Raw genomic sequence first — 20,278 nt, 5'->3', positions numbered from 1 at the left:
GAAATGGTTTTACGTTATCACTAAGAGAGACAGAATAGGCCCAAGATGTGCCCCCTTTATTGCATACATTTGTAGGCACCATATTACTGCATAGCAAAAACTGTTTCAAATGCCTTATGCAGGATACGGACCGGATGTGTTACGCGCAGGCCACGCCCGCCCGGGCTCCGCAAAGGCAAAAAAAAAAAAAAAAACCCGTCGCGATACGTCACGTGACGCGATCCAGTTTGACACCCGTGCCTTATAGCTGTCTTGGATTGACAACGGTAAATTTCACGCAAGCACTTGCATCTTTCATTGATGCCAGAAGAGGGTGCTATATAAACTAGGCTCGTTTGATATGAGTCAGGGCGAGCGCTTTAAGAACGCGCCGGGGGAAACAGCTTCTTCGACTTCGGGCGGAAGTGAAGCCTGGAAAGGGGCTGGGGGTGTGGCAGCCACAACAACCGAGTGTCAAAAGGGCTTCCTGGGAAAGTGGTTTGGTGAGTCGGCTTTCTTCTCTGCTCGCTGGGGGGCAGGGGACCGGATGGCTTGCTGCCGTGGCAGGGCGCTGTGGCTGGAGGGAGCCGCGAGTTTTTCTCCCGAGAACTCGAGAGCAGTAGCTGTCCGTCGGTAGCCAGGGCACCCAGGAAGCCGAGCCTTTCGTGTAAAGCAGCGGACCTTCCTTTAAAGCGGCTGGAAGTGCCACGTTCTGCATCGCTCTTCGTTCTGTATTGCATTTATTATTTCCTTGCAGTCTTTTCATCCTTCCTGGTCTTGCATGGCTGAAGCTGGTTTTCGCGTTATTGATGCTTTAATAGTGGATTCCTGCATTCGGCGGGTGATTGGATTGAATGGCCTTATACTCTGTAATAAAATGATTCTGTAAAATCAGATGTTTTTAAAACATGGTACAGGAGTATCTATTCGTGTGTGTGTGTGTTTGTTTAAATCTAAGTAGTGTTGAAGGAAAAGCCATCATGGTTCAGTCCAAGCTGAGAATAAATAACATGGCCACTGCTTTAGAAAGAAGGTTGCAGTTTATTGAAAACAGCCAGATAGAAAGATGGCTCTGGAAGAAAAGAGAGAGAGCACATGTAGGGAGTGGGTTTTTATACCTTCTTGAGCCTTTTGTTTGGAGTTCCTGTCTCATACTGTCCAATATTCTGTGCCAATTCTTTTTAAATGTTGGACGTCACTTTGAGCTTCCAGTCAGGTTTTGAAGCACACACTACTCAAAATTCTTCACAGCCATGGTCTTCATCAGTACATAACCACTGGCTGCCCATTTTAAAGGGTTGTTTCCTGCCTTAGCTCTTAGTTCAGTGCATCAGGTTTGCAATGTCTGATTGAGGTTAGCCAGTATGCAAGCCAGGCTATTACATTTTCTTAAATTGCACATAGTGAGCCCTAGGACTCCCAATCTGAGTCCACTAGTGCAAGATATTCAGGACTTGTATGATTCTAATTTAGAGATCTCTTTTCTGCTACTTCCCTAGTCAGGGCATATGAATTGCAAATCACCTGAGGGGGCCTGGTTCCCTCCCCCTTGGAATTTTCCTGGAAGCTGTTCCTACAAAGTTTTAATGACACAGGGCAAGTATCAGGCTGGAGCTTTACTAAAGGTAGATGAAGCTACTAATACAGGCAATACAAACATAAGTAAATTTCCTCCCACCAGACAGAAATCCAAGTTGTTAAGGACTTGCTGAGCCTTTTGTTTGGAGTTGTTCCTGTGGCATGAACTTTGACCTGAGTCTGAGTGTGCCTTTCTGGTATTCTGATGGTGGTGGGTTAATCCTATTATGTCCCAAAGGTCAATCCTGCTTCCCTGGGGCTGTGGCTGATGACTGTTGGATTTTTTGTGTGAGGGATTGTTGATTCTAGGGATCTTTCTCATCCTAATCACAGTTTCCTGACTTCAGTCTTTCTGACAAGATTATCACATCTGCAATTTTGCAGACTTGGTTTCTGTTTGGGACAGAGAGACTTGGGGGCGGGTTTGATTTCTGCTTTTAAAATCCTTTAGGGAAATATATTCTACCTTTTAAATATTTCCAAAAATATTTCTTTTGCTGGGGGGTGGGGCTGACTTCCCACAGTGAGAAGTAGGCAATAGCCAACCGCTTCCGGAAAAAAATCTTGCCAAGTTAACTTGCAGGGTCTGAGAATCAGGCAAGATTGAATGGAAAACTAAAGACATTGAGTATTTATCCTAAAGTACTGAAAAACCTGCTAATAATGTGGCTGAACCTTTATAAAGTATTTTTGAAAAATCCTAAAGAACAGAAGATGTGTCAGGCAGATTGATGGAAGGGGGAGATTTTTGCTTGTTTAGAAAGGGGAAAAAGAAGGATCTGGGGAGCTACAGATCTGTCAGTATGATATCAGTACTTGGGAAGATTCACCTTTTTTAAATATGGCAGCTTCCTACATAGATTATGAAGATGCTGTATGCATAGTATATATTGGTTTCAACAAAATATTTAAAGTATCCATGATATTCTGATTTATAAACTATTAAAACTTAGACCTGATGATGTTAAAGTGGGTCCACAATAGTGTGGAAAGAGTAGTCATTAATGGTTCTTTATCAAACTCAAATGGATTATGAAGTGCAAACCTTATTTTTTGTTGAGTTCTGGAGATTGGAGTCACTATTTTGTAATGGTTCCATTCCTTTGGAATAAACAAGGTTTTAATCAGCTGTGGATGGAAGGAGAGTTCATCCCAGTGTTGCTCCCTTGTGTTGTGTCTCAGGGTTAACTTCTCTCTCTCCTAGTTTTCAGTTACATTAAGACATTGATACAGGCCATCCATTTCTTCAGGGCATACATTAGTACATCAATGATACCCAATGTTATAGAGCTACCCCAGACTATGCTGGCAATGCTATTGATGTTGTGCAGGTTTGCATGATGTCTGTTACGGTCTGTGTCTGTCCTTCAAGATAGGCTAGATGAAGAAACAGACATTGCAAGGATTTCAGGAATATGATATGTTTTTATAGGATATAGTAATAGGACCTTGAAAGCCTCTCCAAGTTTCTCTGTCTCTCCAAGTTTCTCTGTCTCCCATCTATCGCCAAACAAAATCAAGATGGGATGCTTTCTCACACTAGTTTTACTCTGATTCTGGTTTTTTTAATGGCTTATTCCTTCTGTTTCCTCTAAACGACTTTCATATTTTCCCTAAAGCCATTTCTAAATTGCTTTAAAGACTTTGTCAGCTTACTGTTCTCTTGTTGGGAAAGCATTATTCTTCAAGAAACAAGTTTGTGATTTAGTCCTCCTGGACTCTTTACTTTTGTTAATGACCTGTTCTTGAAGTTGCTTTTGTTGTAGACAGACTAGGTTCCACTTTGATTTCACTATGGAAGATGCTCAAGACAGGGTTCTTTTTGATTGATTTGTTGATTGCTCGGATGCCATTTGGGTTTGAAAGTTTCAGTGAATAAAGAATTCCTTATGCTTATTTGTTTTTACTGTGAATGTTTTATTGTTATTTTGCCTATCATGGATATTTTATGGTTTACTGTACATGTTTTATATGCTACAACATTGCTAATCACTAAAAATCTTATAAGATTTGGCGATATAAAAGTTGAAAGAATGAATGAAGCCATCCACTTTTGCCCAGGCACACTGGTATTTCATCTGAAACCTCTGCTGTGGGTGTAGTGTCACAACTGACTTCTGAATATTAGAACACATCTGATTCATAGTAATATCTAATATGTATGGACTTTACTATTACTTTACTATTCTACAATTTGCATTTGTAAAAGTACTGACATTACTTAGAGGTGCCATAAATGATAAATTGTTTCGATATTGTTAATTGCAGGCTATGTCAATTAAAGTGTTGGGCAGAAACACTTTAAAGTTTCTATCAACTGGCTGATTATTATTGCCGGAAATAGGAAAGATGGAAGAAGCTTTCAAAACTGGAACTCAAAGCCTTGATCCAGATCAAGGCTGTTTCTCTATGATAGATGCATCCAGTCAACAAGAGGCCCCTTCTCCCAAATTATCTGTTACTGAATTGAGCAAAGAGTTAGAATCAAAGAGTGAGCTGGTAAGTTGTAGGTATATATTACTATTTGCAGAACAGATCTTATTTGAAAACAATTCTGCATTTTTCACAGCTTTTTTTGGGGGGGGAAGGAATATCTATTATGTTGTCTTTCATATTACAGTATGTAATATGTTCATACTGTGTTCATAAGTGTTCATAATAGTGTTCAAAATAATGGTTGGAATAAATTTTATTTGTTAGAATAACTCATTTCACATTTTTGTTATTAATCACATTTTAATGTTGCTGATTCTTTAAATATTTGGATCAAACCATAAATACACAGACATACAGAGAAACACAGATAGACACACACACACATATACACATACAGAATGCCATGCATGTAACAGCTTTCTTGCCATGACTATTTGAAATGTGATATTGCATATACGTACTGCTTGTATGTGTTTTGTATAACAGAGCATAAAGAAGCTGTAAGTAGCCATACATGTGAAGAGTAGTCTTGGCTTATAGCCAGATAATTATTTTTTTAAAAATTAGTCTGTTCACATGACATGCTACACCATGGTTTGTTTAAGCATAGTTTGTTACCTAAATTGTAATCCTTTCAGAATACGTTTTCCTTTTTCCTTTTTACTTTTCTTCTGCCTTCCAGTCACTTTTGACTGCTGGCTAGTCCCTGGATTCTTCCCTGCTGTTTTCTTGGCAAAACTTTGGAACTGGTTTCCCATTGCTTTCTTCCTAGAACTGAGAAAGAGTGACTGGCCCAAGTCACCCAGCTAACTTCATACCTAAGGCAGGAATAGAATTCATGATCTCCCAGTTTCTAACCTGGTACCTTAATCACTACATCAGGTGGCTCTCTCAGATAATATCTTGAACCATAATTCATTCACAGTGCTGAATTCTCACAAGATATGTCTAAACCAAGCAGCAAAATGATTTTGAATGAAGTGTGAACCCACATTTAAAAAGCCAAATCAACAGGGCTTCAGAATGCTGCATAAATACAGGTTGTCCTCAACTTATAACGTTCATTTAGTGATTATTTGAAGTTACAACAGCACTGAAAACTGTTTTTCATGCTTACAACCATTGAGGCATCCCCATGGTCAAAATCCAGACCCTTAGCAACTGACTCATATTTATGATAATTGCGATGTCCTGGAGTCATGTGATCACCTTTTGTGACCTTTTGATGAGCAAAGTCAATGGGGAAGCCAGATTCACTTAACAGTGGTGTTACTAACTTAACAGCTGTAATGATTAACTTAACAATTGTGGCAAGAAAGGTTGCATAATGGGGCAAAACTCACTTAGCAAACATCTCACTTAGTAACAGAAATTTTGGGCTCAATTGTGGTCATCAGTGAGTGTCTACCTGTAAAAGTTCAGAAGCTGCCTATACCATTCCCTGGCTCAGATTTTTTTTATTTATATGCTTTTGAAAACTTCCTTTAGAAAGTATCAGTTTTAGAAAGAGAATAGTCATGAGTATGATAAATTGTGCTATGAAAAGCTGACAGCTTACATCCTGATAATAAAGTTTAAAGATATTTCTTTTAATTTTTTCATCTAGATTGATGACAAAGAATTCGATATTCCTCAAGTTGATACTCCTCCAACATTAGAAAGTATTTTAAATGAAGTAAGTTGCCAAAAAAGTAGAAAACATATGCAGGCTTCTCAAACATCTGATTTTTTATTGGCTAGAATATAATGCTATGATCGAACTATTTTAGTAAATGAAAACAGGGCCCCTAAAAGATACACGCTAATTTAATAAGGATTGCATTTATTTATGGGTTTTTTGTCTGTCTCCCCCGCTCCCCCCCGAAATGTACTGTTTCATAAGCATGTCCTGTGTTTATGCCCTATCTTCAGCCAGGTGCTTTATGTGTTCCTGGTAAATGCAATTCCCAAACCTGATATAATCAATACTAGCTTAAATAATACTATTACTGTACTGGTGTATAGATATAGATTTATAGAAAATTATATGTTATTTCTTTTAGACTGATGATGAAGAAGAGCCATTTGTTCTTGAGGATCCTTCTCTTCTTAACATTGATAACATTGACACTCATTCATATGATACTTCTTCAGTAGCAAGCTCTGATAGTGGAGATAAATCGCACCTAAAAAGGTAACTGTTGGCCGATTAATTCAGTTAGATACTTTAAGAATCAGAATTGTAATTATGAATATTGACTCAGAGTCTAGATTAGATTAATAGCAACTATTGCATCATAATTATTCTTTTAAACACTATAGAAGTGCCTGAATATTGCACCTTCATGTTAATCACTGTGACTATGGAGGTGTAATTTCAGAGATATTACAGAGATTCTGTATGATTATTTTTTTTAAAAAACATAGGTAAGGTAAAGGTAAAGGTTCCCCCGCACATACGTGCTAGTCGTTTCCAACTCTAGGGGCCGGTGCTCATCTCCGTTTCAAAGCCCAAGAGCCAGCGTTTGTCCGAGGACGTCTCCGTGGTCATGTGGCCGGCATGACCAGACGCCAAAGGCGCACGGAACGCTGTTACCTTCCCACCGTAGTGGTCCCTATTTTTCTACTTGCATTTTTACGTGCTTTCGAACTGCTAGGTTGGCAGGAGTTTAAAAACATAGACTCTATCAAACTGTTGTAAACTATAGTATTGATTCATTTTGCAAAAAATAAAATGCCATTTTGATTTTATTGTTTATATAGAAAGAAGAAACTCCGCGATTCTTTCTCCATCCATGGCTCAGTTATACGACTGTCACTTTTGAAGGGTATTTCTACCCAAATAGTATCTGCAGCAGTAAGTTTTTTTTTGTCTCTTTCTTTCAGCTTGCCCCTGTAGCAAATTAACATCAATAATACATTAACTTGGAATAAAATAATTTCTTTTTTACTGCAAGTCTTGGGATTTTATAATCTGTCTTACTCATGATCTCCTAATCCATGTATGGACAGAAAATTATTTGGGTGTGTTGATTAATGTCTCAGTAGTTAATGCTTTTTTATTTTTAATTAGACAACTGCATCAAATATATTCTACTTTATCCTTATTTTATGTTGCTAAAATAAAGGTTGGTACCAGAGATGATTTTAATGTGAGAGAATTGTTCAGTTTTTTTTCCTAGCCTCAGGATTCTTAGGTATGTATAATTTGTTCCGGACTGGTTGATAGATTTGAGAATTCAGATTAAAAAAAACCAAAGTGAATCTTGCAAGTCTAAAGTTATATCATTTTAGGTATTCTGTATTTTAAAAACAATTGCTAATATTTTCATTCTCTCTTTTTGTTATTGTTGTAGGCCAAAGTGGATGCAGGTTTACCCACTGCAATTGTAAGTTTGAAAAGAATTATAGAATTATTTATACTTGATTTTTTTTTTGTTCTTGGAAAGGTTTTTAAGAAGTGGTTTGCTACTGCCTCCTCCTCACAACTGAAAGTGACTGGCCCAAGGTCACCAAACTGGCTTTGTGCATAAGACAGGACTGGAACTCAAGTCTCCCAGTTTTAAGTCTACTATCTTAACCACTACATCAAACTGGCTCTCATTTTGGTATACCTAATATAAGGTATCTTTTATTTAGCTGATGTTGAATATACAAACACACCCCAGATTTTTTGCTTCTAGAATCAGTTCCTGCTTATGGTTTTAAATATTTGTGAATTGTTTGAACTACATCGACTATATATTGCTTCTCGATCTAATAGTTCTTTGCTTGGTTTAGGCAACATCAAGTCTTATAGCAGTCGGAACATCCCATGGTCTAGCTTTGATATTTGGTAAGTATGAGTGCCTGCTAATCTCTTAAATCGTAGAACCTTACTCTAGTTTTCTTTACACAGCACATTGAAGCACAAAATCCTTGTTTTAGCTTTGAGTATGGTACGCACTGTCTTTAAGGTTAGCTTATTGATATATCATGCAACTGTAGACATTTGAGATAAACGAGTAAAGTATGGTACAGTTAAATATGGGTAACCATGTCATGGGAACAGAACCTTTGGGAATTTTTGAATAACAATATCAGCAGAAATATATCTGAGCATATAAAATAGTATGGTCAATTATCTAGATCTTGAGTTTAATAGAAAATGCTACATGTAAGCAATATCTTATTGAAAGATTTATTGGTTTCCAGATTAAAAATAAGCATATGTTGAAATAAGAGGTGGCTTTGGGTCATTGCTTCTGTTAGTGACTTCAAAGGTATCTTGTATGTATGAGTTGCATTATTTTCATTCTTACAAATACATTGAAGTGTCCATGCCTCAAGAGAAACTGATTTCAACAGTTCTCTTAGTGAACAGGGATATTTTACTGGAAATAACAGGATATGGTTACTCTTGACTTTTCCCCATAATTATTTTTGGCATTTCTCTTTCAATGTTTTTCCTTATGGACTGAGAAGGCAAAGGTATAGTATGATACATTTTGCATGTAATCTGCATGAACAAGTTAGGCTGCAATACAACAGTGCTCTAAAATTAGAGAAATTGTAACAGGCTATAAATGGATGTTATAGATATGTATACTTTCATTTTTTCTTCCAGAAGTGGGTAGGAATACCTGGTTTAAAACATTAATTGGCAATAAGCTGATCCCAAATATTATATCCTGTAATAGCCCACGTAGTAAAAAAAGAATTTACAGATAGTCCTCGATTTATGACCATAATTAACCCCAAAAATTATGTTTCTAAGTGAGACAGTTGTTAAGGGAGTTTCCCCCCATTTTGCGACCTTTCTTGCCATCATTGTTAAGTGAATCACTGCAGCTGTTAAGTTAGTCGCATGGTTGTTAAGTGAATTTGGCTTCCTCATTGACTTTGCTGTCAAAGGTTGCAAAAGGTGATGTCATAAATATGAGTTAGTTTCCAGGTGGCTGAATTTTGATCATGTGACCTTGGGGATGCTGCAGTGGTTGCAAGTGTGAAAAACAGTCATGTCCTTTTTTTCAATGCTGTTGTAACTTCAAATGATCACTAAATGAACTGTTGTAAGTTGAGGACTACCTTCCTAGCTGAGCCACCCCAGAGTGTAATTTTTTCATAAGAATAAAGAACAAATTATACTTCTCCGAGGATCTTTCAAATATGTTTTGTAGCCTTCAGTGTTGAAATTATAACTTAATTTTAGGTTTTGGGTTTTTTTTTAAAGGATCAAGTAAAGCACCAATTTTCACTGATGTCTATAGCTATATGAGTGGACTCAGAAAGTGTATGAAGTGTATGAAATATACTTTTAATTCATACTTTCATATGAAATATACAACTAATTTAACAGTGAGAGAGACAGATTGGTCTGGCGATTAAGGCACCAGGCTAGAAATCAGAAGACTTTAAATTCTAGTCCTTCCTTAGGCATGAAAGCCAGCTGATGACTTTGCACCAGTCATTCTCTCCCAGCACACAACATTAAGCTTAGGTGACAAACTGGCCGCTCAGTTCCTATTCTTGCAAGGAAAGGAATATAAGGTAATGAAGAGTGACTTTTGAAGATTTCTGACACATGAAGAAATAATTTTACTTCTAATACTGTAAACTGGTTGTGAGATTGGACTGCCACATAATCCATTTAATAATAGTAAATAAGGAAATCCATTGCACTGCTCTATATAAGTAGTCCTCAATCACAACCAAGCCCAACATTTCTGTTGCTAAGCAAGACAGATAACTGCATTTTGTCCCATTTTATGACCTCTCTTGCCATAGTTGTTAAGTGAATCACCACAGTTGTTAAATTAATAACATGGTTGCTAAGTGACTCTGCCTTCCCCATTGACTTCGATTGTCAGAAAGTCACGTGATTACATGACCCAGGGACTGCAACCGTCATAAATATGAGTCAGTTGCCAAGCATCTGAATTTTGATCGCATGACCATTGGGAAGTGTGAAAAATGGTCATAAGTCACTATTTTCAATGCTGTTGTAACTTCAGTCACTAAATGAACTATTGTATGTCAAGGACTACTTGTGTTAAAGGGCTTTTCAGTATCCACTAAAACTACTACTACTCATCCAGTTTTTAAACTGTATTTCTAAATTATTGGCTAATAATCTGATATCCAAAGTTTGTTGATTTTTTTAAAAAAACAGATTGTATAGAAAAGATAATAAAAATGATATTATCTGAACTTTATGTCAGAGCCACTAGTAAATATTTAGCAACATATTTAAAAAAGATATCAAACAATAGTATATAAGGCTATAAATGAAAAAAAAAACTTTTAGCACAGGGTCTTCCACAATGAATATCCCGGAAGGGATATATTACAGAAACTCTTGGTGGCCCATTTCCCTCTCAAGTATATGAGAAGTATTCTCTTAAGAAAAAAAAACAGTCCCAATCCACATTTCTTCAGTCTCTGAATCAAAACTTTCCTTCACGCCTGGTATCCAAGGACAAAAAAACTGTTCAAAAAGGAAAATAAAAATTAATTGCAGTCAAATGAGTCCCGTTATTTATGCACACAGTGGTCATTTCATCCTGAATATCTTTATTTCCTTTTGATATTATTTCAATATCTGCAATGCATTATTGGTCAGAATCTGCAAATTCAATAATTGTTTTTTCATGAGAATCAATATTTTAAGTCTAAGGCATTTAAATCTAACATTTTCTGATTCAGAGATTCAAATATTTTCTTCTTTCCTATCAAGTCTGTTTCACTTGATCAACTGCAGTCTTCATCTGTTGAGATAAGTTCTAAAAGGCTAAATCAGAAAAAGCGAGATCTTTTAATGAAGCAATTCTACAAAATTTTCTTTCTTTCTTAGTGGCTCTTTTATAGACCAGAAATGCATTTAGCTTTTTCTATAGCAGCTTCTGTGACTTCAGGAGCAGCTATTACCTCTTGGACATAGAGGAAGGAGTAAGAAATCTTGCTTTTGCCTGCCTTCTCAGCTTTGTATCTGTAATTTATCACCACAGAGCAATAATTTAAACCAAGAAAAATAAGATAAAAAGGAATTAAAAGTTGAGGAAATAACTTCTTGTAGAGAATCTGGAGTTATAAATAAAAATAAATTTGTTCTTTGTAGCATTTTTATTGTAACTTCCCCACAGACCTTCCATGATGTAGATGTCAATACTGGCGTTTTTCTATCTTTTTTCTGGAAAGCTTAAAAAAAGTTCTTACATATACTTTATAAAGCAGGCAGAGACTAAAATGAATGTCTTGTGTGATAGTTGTGAGCATGTAAGAGTTGTGTGTTGTGTATTTAATTTCTGGTGATTGAAGTGTTATGACTTTTAACAGTGTAAATTGCCCTCATTTCTTTTGGTGTTAGCAGTTACAGCAAAATAAAACTTACGTAGCTTTGGATTTGAGATTTTATGTGCTAGCAGAGGAGCTGTCAGGTAGTATCTGCAGTGCAGCAGTGGGATTCAAATATGTGAACAACCGGTTCTCTGTGTGGATGCTGCTTCCAGAAGTCCATTCTGGGCCTGGGCAACAAGAAATTAGCTACCGGTGGTGCAAACCGGCTGAATCCCACCACTGCTGCAGTGCCTCTGTTCAATCAGCTTGTATTCTCCTATGGATTTATTTTTGTCTGATGACGGTACTATTTTGGATTTAAATATTAAACCCTGTATATGCATGCCTGATCTTTATTGAGTTTAAAGTACATAGTGTTGCACATAAAGAATACATTACTAAATCTTTTTATGTCACTTCATCTTTCATGCAATTTCATAGATAACAGTTGGGTACATCTAATATGGTTTCTAGGTCAATGGCAAGTTTAGAAAGATACTGTAACTTTAAGATTGAAAAACATTAGACGATTAGAACAACACATCTGATGGACACTATAATTAGTGGGTTTTTTTTTTTAAAATGCATTGGATCCAGTAAGAACAAGTCACTCTCCACCTCCCTCACCACTTGTCGCCCTACTGAGTGTGTCTCACAGTGTGACTGGAGCAGTTATCATCCAAAATTAGTCTTGAAGCTCAATTGAAATGTACTTAAAAACAATTTCGTGCAAAACTGAGATGACCATCTACTGTTGGCTACTAACCTATAGCTGTTAATTAACCTAATATCAAAAGATGCATTTTTCAAAATTGTTTCAATTACTGCACTGATTAAAATGCTGGGATTATTTTCCCCTCACTGATTTACATAGTATATTCTAGTTATAGCTGGATAGCTTTCATCAATACATTGCGTAATGTTTTGTCTCACTTTTTGCCTTCCGCAAAAGCTTCTTTTATCTTAAAGTTCAAGCCCAGCTTAGACATCTCTAGAAACTATGATTATGCAGGCCAGAAAAGCAAAGAGAAAATGTGAAAGCATGTTGTCAAAATGTTGGAAATTGCTTCTTACTGCTCCTAGGAGCCTATTTGACCAATAGAGCAAAGGGTGAAAGAGGAGGGTCTTCACATAGTGGCCCTGTGTCTGTTTCTCACCTGGCCTATTGTTAGTGAAATTTGTTTCTGGGCTCATGAGGCAGACTCTCTTGCTTCCTTTTCTTCAAAATGTAGTTTAGGCGGAAACGGAACCTCTACCTCTACCAATCAAGATATTTATGTTTATGAGCATTTTAAATACAATTGCCTTGGATGGAGAGCCTGTTATCAGGGGGACTCTCTGCTACTTAATTTCTCAGTATTCTTCCAGCATCCTGCTTTTGTTTAACAGCACATTCTGTTATTCCTGATTAATTCAAATTTGCAACAGCAAACCATGGTTTGAATAACTGAGCATGTCTTTAAACTGAGCCAATTCAATTTGTATGGATTTACTCTTTTCTAAGTTTGAAATGTTAATTGATTACATACTTTGTAATTCTTTTCATGTTCTATTTAGATCCTAACCAGGCACTTCGGCTTTGCCTGGGCAATACCTCTGTTGGTGCACAGTATGGGGCTATATCTGCTCTTAGCATCAATAATGACTGTTCAAGACTTCTGTGTGGCTTTGCAAAAGGACAGGTAATAATTTATATGCAATACAGTTAAACAGATACGTATACAGTAGCCCCAAAGGATTACAGAGTCAACCTGACTAGAGAAGCATAATTTCCAATACATAGTTTGTTATTCATCAACATTTGAAAAATGCTTCCTACTGTTCTTTCTATTGTATCTATCATATGTTTTATTATAGAATTCTCTGAAAAGAAATAAAAGGGATAATTTCATTCAGTAATCTTTAGTTTCATAAGTTTTTATCCATAGATGGCTTGGAAAATGTCTTATACTTTTCATGTTTTAATAGTAAAGAGTTGCATTACAGAAAGTTAATAATATTTTGCTTATAGATTACAATGTGGGATCTGGCCAGTGGAAAACTGTTGCGATCAATAATAGATGCACATCCTCCAGGAACTGCAATTTTGCACATTAAGGTAATTGTTCTATCTTGTAAGCCAACCCCCTGCTCTGTGGACCAGCATTGGTCCGCAGCATGCCAGAAATTGGGCCATGCAAATAAGTGAAGCCCCATCCACGGGACGCAGGCAGCACACAAAACCATACCCCTTCCAGTCTGCGGAAAAACCTCTCTCCATGGAACCGGTCCCTGGTGCCCAAAAGGTTGGGGGCTGCTGTTGTAAACTGTGCATGTAGCATTAAAAAGATTTACAGAGATTAAGCTTTTTGACCAAAATAAACTGTGTTCATTTACAAGAGCTGATACAGTTCTAATCCTAGGTTGAATTGTTTCACTGTAGTTGACATCATAGGTACATGCTTAGTATAAGAGAAAAGTTATATTGGGAGAAATGGAAAGAAAGTAAGAATTGAATAAAATAATATTTTCTTTAGTTTACAGATGATCCAACTCTCGCAATCTGCAATGATAGTGGTGGCTCAGTATTTGAACTCTCATTCAAGTAAGAATATATGATTTTATTATATTATTCTGTTCTTTGATATTAGATTTGTAAGGTCATCCAACTCAACAGTGACTATTGGCAGCATATACAACCATGGTACTTGAAAGTGAAACAAAATGGAAACGATCAGAAGAGAGAAGAACAAACATATTCCATAGCAATGGAAGATATTGGGGTATGTCTGGGTGGACATAACCTCAACCTATTTCAGACGTTGAGGAAAAAGCATGGCTTTTAAAGGGTCAAGACAATTGGAGATGGTTGTTCCAGTGGTGCTGTTAAAGAGAAGGCATGCTTCCTGGGTCCCATCAAATGACATTCTCTTGGCACTTTTGAGACTGATATATAGGGAGAGGTTACATAGGGGTAAGCTGATCCAAGGCCTTGTCAGAGGCCCATTCTAGGCAGGAACTAAATTCTCAGTCAGACTGCCTGCCAAGCCTTCAGGAAAATCCCAAAGTTTCCTCTTGAAATCTTCAGGTCTTGGGATGGACTGATCTACTAGATCTCTGGAGGGGTACTGTACCTTTGTATGAAAAGCAGTCTGAAAAGCAATCAGAGAATAATGACCAGGGACTGATGACCTTCAACCTTCAAATTGTCTCACAATTGCCTTGAAACAAACAAACAAAAAAATCCCCCAGATTTAATGTGTGATTGCTTTTGTGAGTCAGGGCCTTGACAACTTGATTCAGATTCATGGTTGCCATGGTAGCCACAGATTCCTGAGCCACTCCCACTTGTATGATATAAGAGCAAGTTAAAAGTCTCCAGAACCCAGTGACAACCAAGCATCACCGCCCTGAGTCCTTCGGGAGAAGGGCGGTATACAAATTATTATTATTATTATTATTATTATTATTATTATTATTATTATTATTATTATTATTATTATTATTAATAATAATAATAATAATAATAATAATAATAATAATAATAATAATAATAATCTTAAGCAGGCAAGTTGGGGTGCAAAAGGAAGGCTGATACAACAGCAACAAAAACACCTGCTTCCTAGAGCCCAACTTTAGCCATAGGGCCTCTTATTTGGCTGTCCACGGAGCAGTGCTTGTGAAAGTTGCTAAGGCTTCCTGTAACAATTGCCACCCCACTACCCTGGAGTTGTGGCAAGTGCCACACTCAAAGCCCAGGCATATGGAATTCTTACAGTGAAGGTTTTGAAGACTTTAAGATAGTATGTACATGGATTATTAGCACTAGCAAGCTAGACTGGAAGTAAAAAAAAATCCTAAAAGAGACAGTAATTAATGACATCTGTGTGGTGGCCACCTCATAAAGTTTGCAGATGTCATTATATGTGTCTTTCACCACAGTAATAAATATTAACAGCAACGATGGATAGGATAATTGGTAATCTAGAAGAAAAAATAAAAAGCAATGTTTAACCTATTTATTGGAAATAACAAAATGAAATCAATCAGAGAAATGGCTCTATCACCAGTTGGCCATAGAGAGCCAATTTGGTATAGGGCTAAAAGATGCTAGGCTAGAAACCAGAAGCCTGTGAGTTCTAAATAAGAGTCACTCTTAGTCCAAATAACCTCACATAGTTGTTGTGTGGGGAAAAATAGAAGGTGGGAGCACTTATATACACTGCCTTGAATTGATAAAAAATAAAGGCAGTATAAAATACACAAACATTAATAAAATTGAGAAACATTTCCCTGTACTTTAAATTTAAGAAATAAAAGTCAAATACACAACATAGGATGGGGAATACTCTTTTAAGTACTTGATGTAGTACTAGATATTTTTGAACAGCATATTTGATGTAATATACTACTTATTTGACATAGTATTATATCTTAGAACAGTAAATAATAGCAAACAATGTCAATCAGCAATGTAGTGTGGCTGCAAAAAGGCAAATCCAGTTACATAGTTTTGACACCGTGGGAAGCAGTGAAAATAATAGGTTCTCAGTTTGCTTCTGGATGTAATTGAATGACTTGTAAAGCCCTAACATGGCATTAGTGGCCTAGGGACTACTTATCTCAGGGGCTTCCTATCTTTTCTGGAACCCCTGATTTGAGTTGACAGGGTTGGTGTGCTCTGGGTATTCAGGAAGTGCATCTTCTCTGTTGCACTTCCTGCTCTCTGCAATGAGGTTCCCCTGAGATCGGATGGCCCTAACCTGTTGATGTTCAAGTGCCCCTCCACTTGAGATTAGATGTTAGTGAGAGATCTTGGTGCACCGTCTTGCTCATCTTTCTTTTTCTTTTCTTCTAGCTGGGTTTGTGTTCCCTATTTTTATTTTCTGTGGTGTATTGTGAGCTGCCCACAGTCATTTGAACTCAGATGGCATTGAATTGAATTGAATTAAGAACTAATCTCATGTGAACTATAAGTACTTCGTTGAGTTCTATGCACGACACATTAAGAAGGATTCAGACATTGTACAGAAGGAGAAGAGTATTGAGGATAATAAGGTCATTGAGAAGGAAGGGCGTTGAGAATGACCAGGGGATTAAAATTAAATAGGATAGGAGATCAAAACAGCTGGATATTTTTGAACTTGAAAAGAAAATGGGCATACTTTAATATTCCTCACATACCTGATGTCATACAAAGAAGGTCAAGAATGCTATCCATCATCCCAAAGCTCAGAACATGGTAAAATGGATTTAAGATATAGAAAAGCAAATTCTGATTAAAGCTGGGGGGAAAAATAAGGACAGTTTGACAGTGGAACTGATTACACAGAAAAGTGATAGGGTACCCTGAATGTGTTTAAGTTGAAGCTAGATAGCTATCTATCAGGAATTCTTAAATTTGGATCCCTGCGCTAAGGTGTTAAGCTAATTGACCAAAAAGCCCCTTTTAACTCTGATTGCATTATTATATTTAGAACAGAAGTTTTCTGAATACTAATTAAATCGTATATTACGTTATGCCAGATGGAAACATTAATTATTTGTTAGATTACCTTGTAAGAGTTAAAATGATTTTGACAGCTAATGAAGTAAAGAGGAAAGCCAACTCTGTTCAGATTTCTAATCTGATCCATTCTGATTGCTGTGTTTTATTGTTCTAATCAAATTAAATTTTGATTACAGTTTGTGTGCTATTTGGCAAAATAATGTTTCCTTTATTTTTATTTTTATTAGTAGTTCTCTACTGTGTCATTTTTCATAGGAACATATATAGAACTATCTGAATCATATAAAAAGTAACTGCAGAAGGAAAAATTATCATAATAAGTGCAGGACTCAGATACAATTTTCCTATCACTCCTGAAATCATATCCACCTCATTTAAATTCTATGGTTTACACATTTTTTTAAAATGCTATATTTAAATAAGTTGCTGTATGACATGTACCTAAATTGGTCACATTCTCTGTGATTCAGGAGAGTCATGGGTGTGAGAACGTGTGAATCTCGTTGTTTGTTCAGTGGTTCAAAGGGAGAGGTTTGCTGCATTGAGCCTTTACATGCAAAGGCTGAGCTGAGAGACCATCCTATCACCCAATATTCTCTGCTAGCTATGGCTTCCTTAACAAAGGTAACCTACCTTCCACAAACACCCCATTGTAAAACTAATTTTTGAAAAAGATGGTAAAATGCAGAAGTTAAAGGTAATGTTTATATTATTATTGCTTTTATGAAATTCAGATTCTTGTGATTGGATTGAAGCCATCTTTGAAAGTGTGGATGACATTCCCATATGGCCGTGTGAGTAATTTTGTTAATTTTTTGCTTATGTTTTTAGGGCTATTTATTTTAAATATTTATACTCTTCCTATTATCCCAAGAATTGTAAACATTTCGGAACAAATACAGATAGTCTGCGACTTACAATATTCATTTAATGACTGTTCAAGATTACAATACCACTAGAAAAAGTGACTTATGACTGTTTTTCACACTTACAATGATTGCAGCTTCCCTGTGGTTGTGTGATCAAAATTCAGACACTGATTTATATTTATGATCGTTGTAGTGTCCCAGGATCATGTGATCATCTTTTGCAACCTTCTGACAAGCAAAGTCAATGGGGAAACCCAATTCTCTTAACAACTGTGTTACTAACAACTGCAGTGATTCACTTAACAACTGTGACAAGAAAAGTTGTAAAATAATGCAAATTTACTTAACAACTGTCTCATTTAGCAACAGAAATTTTGGGCTCAATTGTGGTTGTAAGTCAAGGACTACCTGTAAACATTTAAAGAGTGGAAACTTCCATTAATATTAAGCATAAAATTCAGTAAGTGAAATATGCAGCTTTAAAAATGATTTAAAAATAGCAATTAAGTAGAAGATCAGATAAGACCTTTACCATCTTTTTTAAAAAAATATTCAAAGTGAAATTTCAGGAAAATGTAGCTTGAAAATCTAGCTTGGGAAATGAGTAGATCATAATGTTTCTAAACATTCCAAAAAGCCAATTTATATTAAATTGTACTGATCCTTCCACTACAAGATTCTTTTTCTATTGTGTATTTGGTTTATACTGTACTCAAAGCCAGTGTCCCCAACCTTTGTGGCTTGGCAGCCTGACTGGGGGGGAGAGGGGGACTAGGCTATGAGAGTGGTGGGCTAGTGTGCATGCACGCAGCTTGACTTGCATGAGTAATGAGTTGGCACGTGTGTCTGTGTGAATCCCCACCAGCTTGCCATTCATACAAGTTGAGCTGCGCCTGCGCACTCCAGCCAGCCACTTGCTTGGACCAATTCCAAATAGGCCATGCACCAGTAGTGGACCATGACCCAGGGCTTGGGGATACCTGCTCTAATCTGATCTTCATTATTGGATTTATATGAACATCATTTTGTATTTGTTCTGTCCTCCTGTAGATATCTTAATCATGTGCTTAATATACATCCTGGGACATGTATATTTGCCTTCATTCGTGATCGTGTTGCTAAGCATGCCTTAATTAATTTAAATTGGTGGGATTAGAACATCTTCTGAAGTGTCTGACCTAGTGATAATTTAAATTGCTAACTATAAAAGCTAAAATTTAAGACATCATATACTTTACTCGTACTCTAATTAAATAATTATATCACTTTTCATAGAAGAAAGCTACACAATTATTAGCAACTCTTCTGAAAACATCAAATATTTAAATATAAATTTGAATGTTTTGGCTATAACTTGATAGCAGCACCTAGCTGATTTTGGTGGCTTTTGAAAACTTGGATTGAAGATCTCCCAAAAATACTAAGGCTGCCTAGAAAATGCCAAAAGAGGGCAGTGGCAAACTCCAGTTGATGAAGTTGCCAGGGGCTCAGCTGAATTCAGAAGTGACAGGAAGACCTTACATTTTACATGTGTGGCATTCTGTTTTTCTTCTGTGGTGGTAACAATTGAATCTCCTCCCTTCCCGTGTCTTTTTGTTTTTTTAAGATGGAACCATCTAGTGTTCCACTGCTTGCCTGGTATTTTGTTGCTGCCCAAACATCTGTGAATCCAGTGCTTGCTTTCTGTCGAGGAGATGTGGTCCATTTCCTTCTGGTAAGGCTCAGACTATCCATAAGCTTTGAAATTTGCTTTTGTAGATGTCTTCCCTTAAAAAAAAAAGGAAGATAATTTCTGCGTTTGGTTCTTGGGGTGGAAATGGCTGTATTTTGAAATGATATTCATATGTGCTAGTTCGTTGGAAATTAGAATGATCCTATTATTCACAAAGGTTATTGCAAATCATATGGTTCAACTGTTAGGAAATTCATGCTAAAAATGCCTAGAAGAATTGTTTTGCACTATAATCTATATTTTGCATTTGTCTTTTTATTCCGTTATGTAAATGTACTAACTATGTTGTTGTTGTTGTTAGCTGCAAAGTCGTGTCCGACTCATCGCGACCCTATGGACAACGTTCCTCCAGGCCTTCCTGTCTTCCACCATCTTCTGGAGTCCATTTAAGCTCACGCCTACTGCTTCAGTGACTCCATCCAGCCACCTCATTCTCTGTCGTCCCCTTCTTCTATTGCCCTCGATCTTTCCCAGCATTAGGCTCTTCTCCAGTGAATCCTTCTTTCTCATTAGGTGGCCAAAGTATTTGAGTTTTAGCTTCAAGATCTGGCCTTCTAAAGAGCAGTCAGGATTGATCTCCTCTAGGACTGACCGGTTTGATCGCCTTTCAGTCCAAGGGACTCGCAGGAGTCTTCTCCAGCACCACAGTTCAAAGGCCTCAATTCTTTGGCGCTCAGCCTTTCTTATGGTCCAACTTTCACTGCCATACATTGCAACTGGGAAGACCATAGCCTTGACTATACGCACTTTTGTCGACAGGGTGATGTCTCTGCTTTTTAGTGTGCTGTCTAGATTTGCCATGGCTTTCCTTCCCAGGAGCAAGCGTCTTTTAATTTCTTGGCTACAGTCCCCATCTGCAGTGATCTTGGAGCCCAGGAAAACAAAATCTGTCACTACCTCCAT

General features: G+C 37.0%; 1 protein-coding gene across 4 annotated transcripts in view; it reads left to right on the top strand.

Annotated features, from left to right (window-relative positions):
* Window positions 1–406: 406 nt before the first annotated feature.
* Window positions 407–20,278, top strand: part of VPS8 (VPS8 subunit of CORVET complex) — a 99,796-nt gene continuing 79,924 nt past the window's right edge. For 2 of the 4 annotated variants that reach the window (XM_083363713.1, XM_083363710.1), the window contains exons 1-13: window positions 407–482; window positions 3,826–4,056; window positions 5,600–5,668; window positions 6,036–6,166; window positions 6,736–6,829; window positions 7,329–7,361; window positions 7,753–7,807; window positions 12,844–12,968; window positions 13,298–13,384; window positions 13,803–13,870; window positions 17,245–17,398; window positions 17,509–17,568; window positions 19,250–19,357. In XM_083363713.1, the coding sequence (XP_083219839.1) occupies window positions 3,907–4,056; window positions 5,600–5,668; window positions 6,036–6,166; window positions 6,736–6,829; window positions 7,329–7,361; window positions 7,753–7,807; window positions 12,844–12,968; window positions 13,298–13,384; window positions 13,803–13,870; window positions 17,245–17,398; window positions 17,509–17,568; window positions 19,250–19,357 (1,134 nt within the window). In that variant the 5' untranslated portion in view covers window positions 407–482; window positions 3,826–3,906. Of the gene's footprint in view, window positions 483–517; window positions 647–3,825; window positions 4,057–5,599; window positions 5,669–6,035; window positions 6,167–6,735; window positions 6,830–7,328; window positions 7,362–7,752; window positions 7,808–12,843; window positions 12,969–13,297; window positions 13,385–13,802; window positions 13,871–17,244; window positions 17,399–17,508; window positions 17,569–19,249; window positions 19,358–20,278 lie in introns of those variants that run through there. The other 2 variants (XM_083363712.1, XM_083363711.1) reach the window with 2 other exon arrangements.

Source organism: Vipera ursinii (genome assembly GCF_947247035.1).
Source record: "Vipera ursinii genome assembly, chromosome: 5".
NCBI lineage: Eukaryota > Metazoa > Chordata > Lepidosauria > Squamata > Viperidae > Vipera > Vipera ursinii.
The sequence above is the reverse complement of the archived record's forward strand: the minus strand, read 5'-3'. Positions and strand labels throughout refer to the sequence as shown.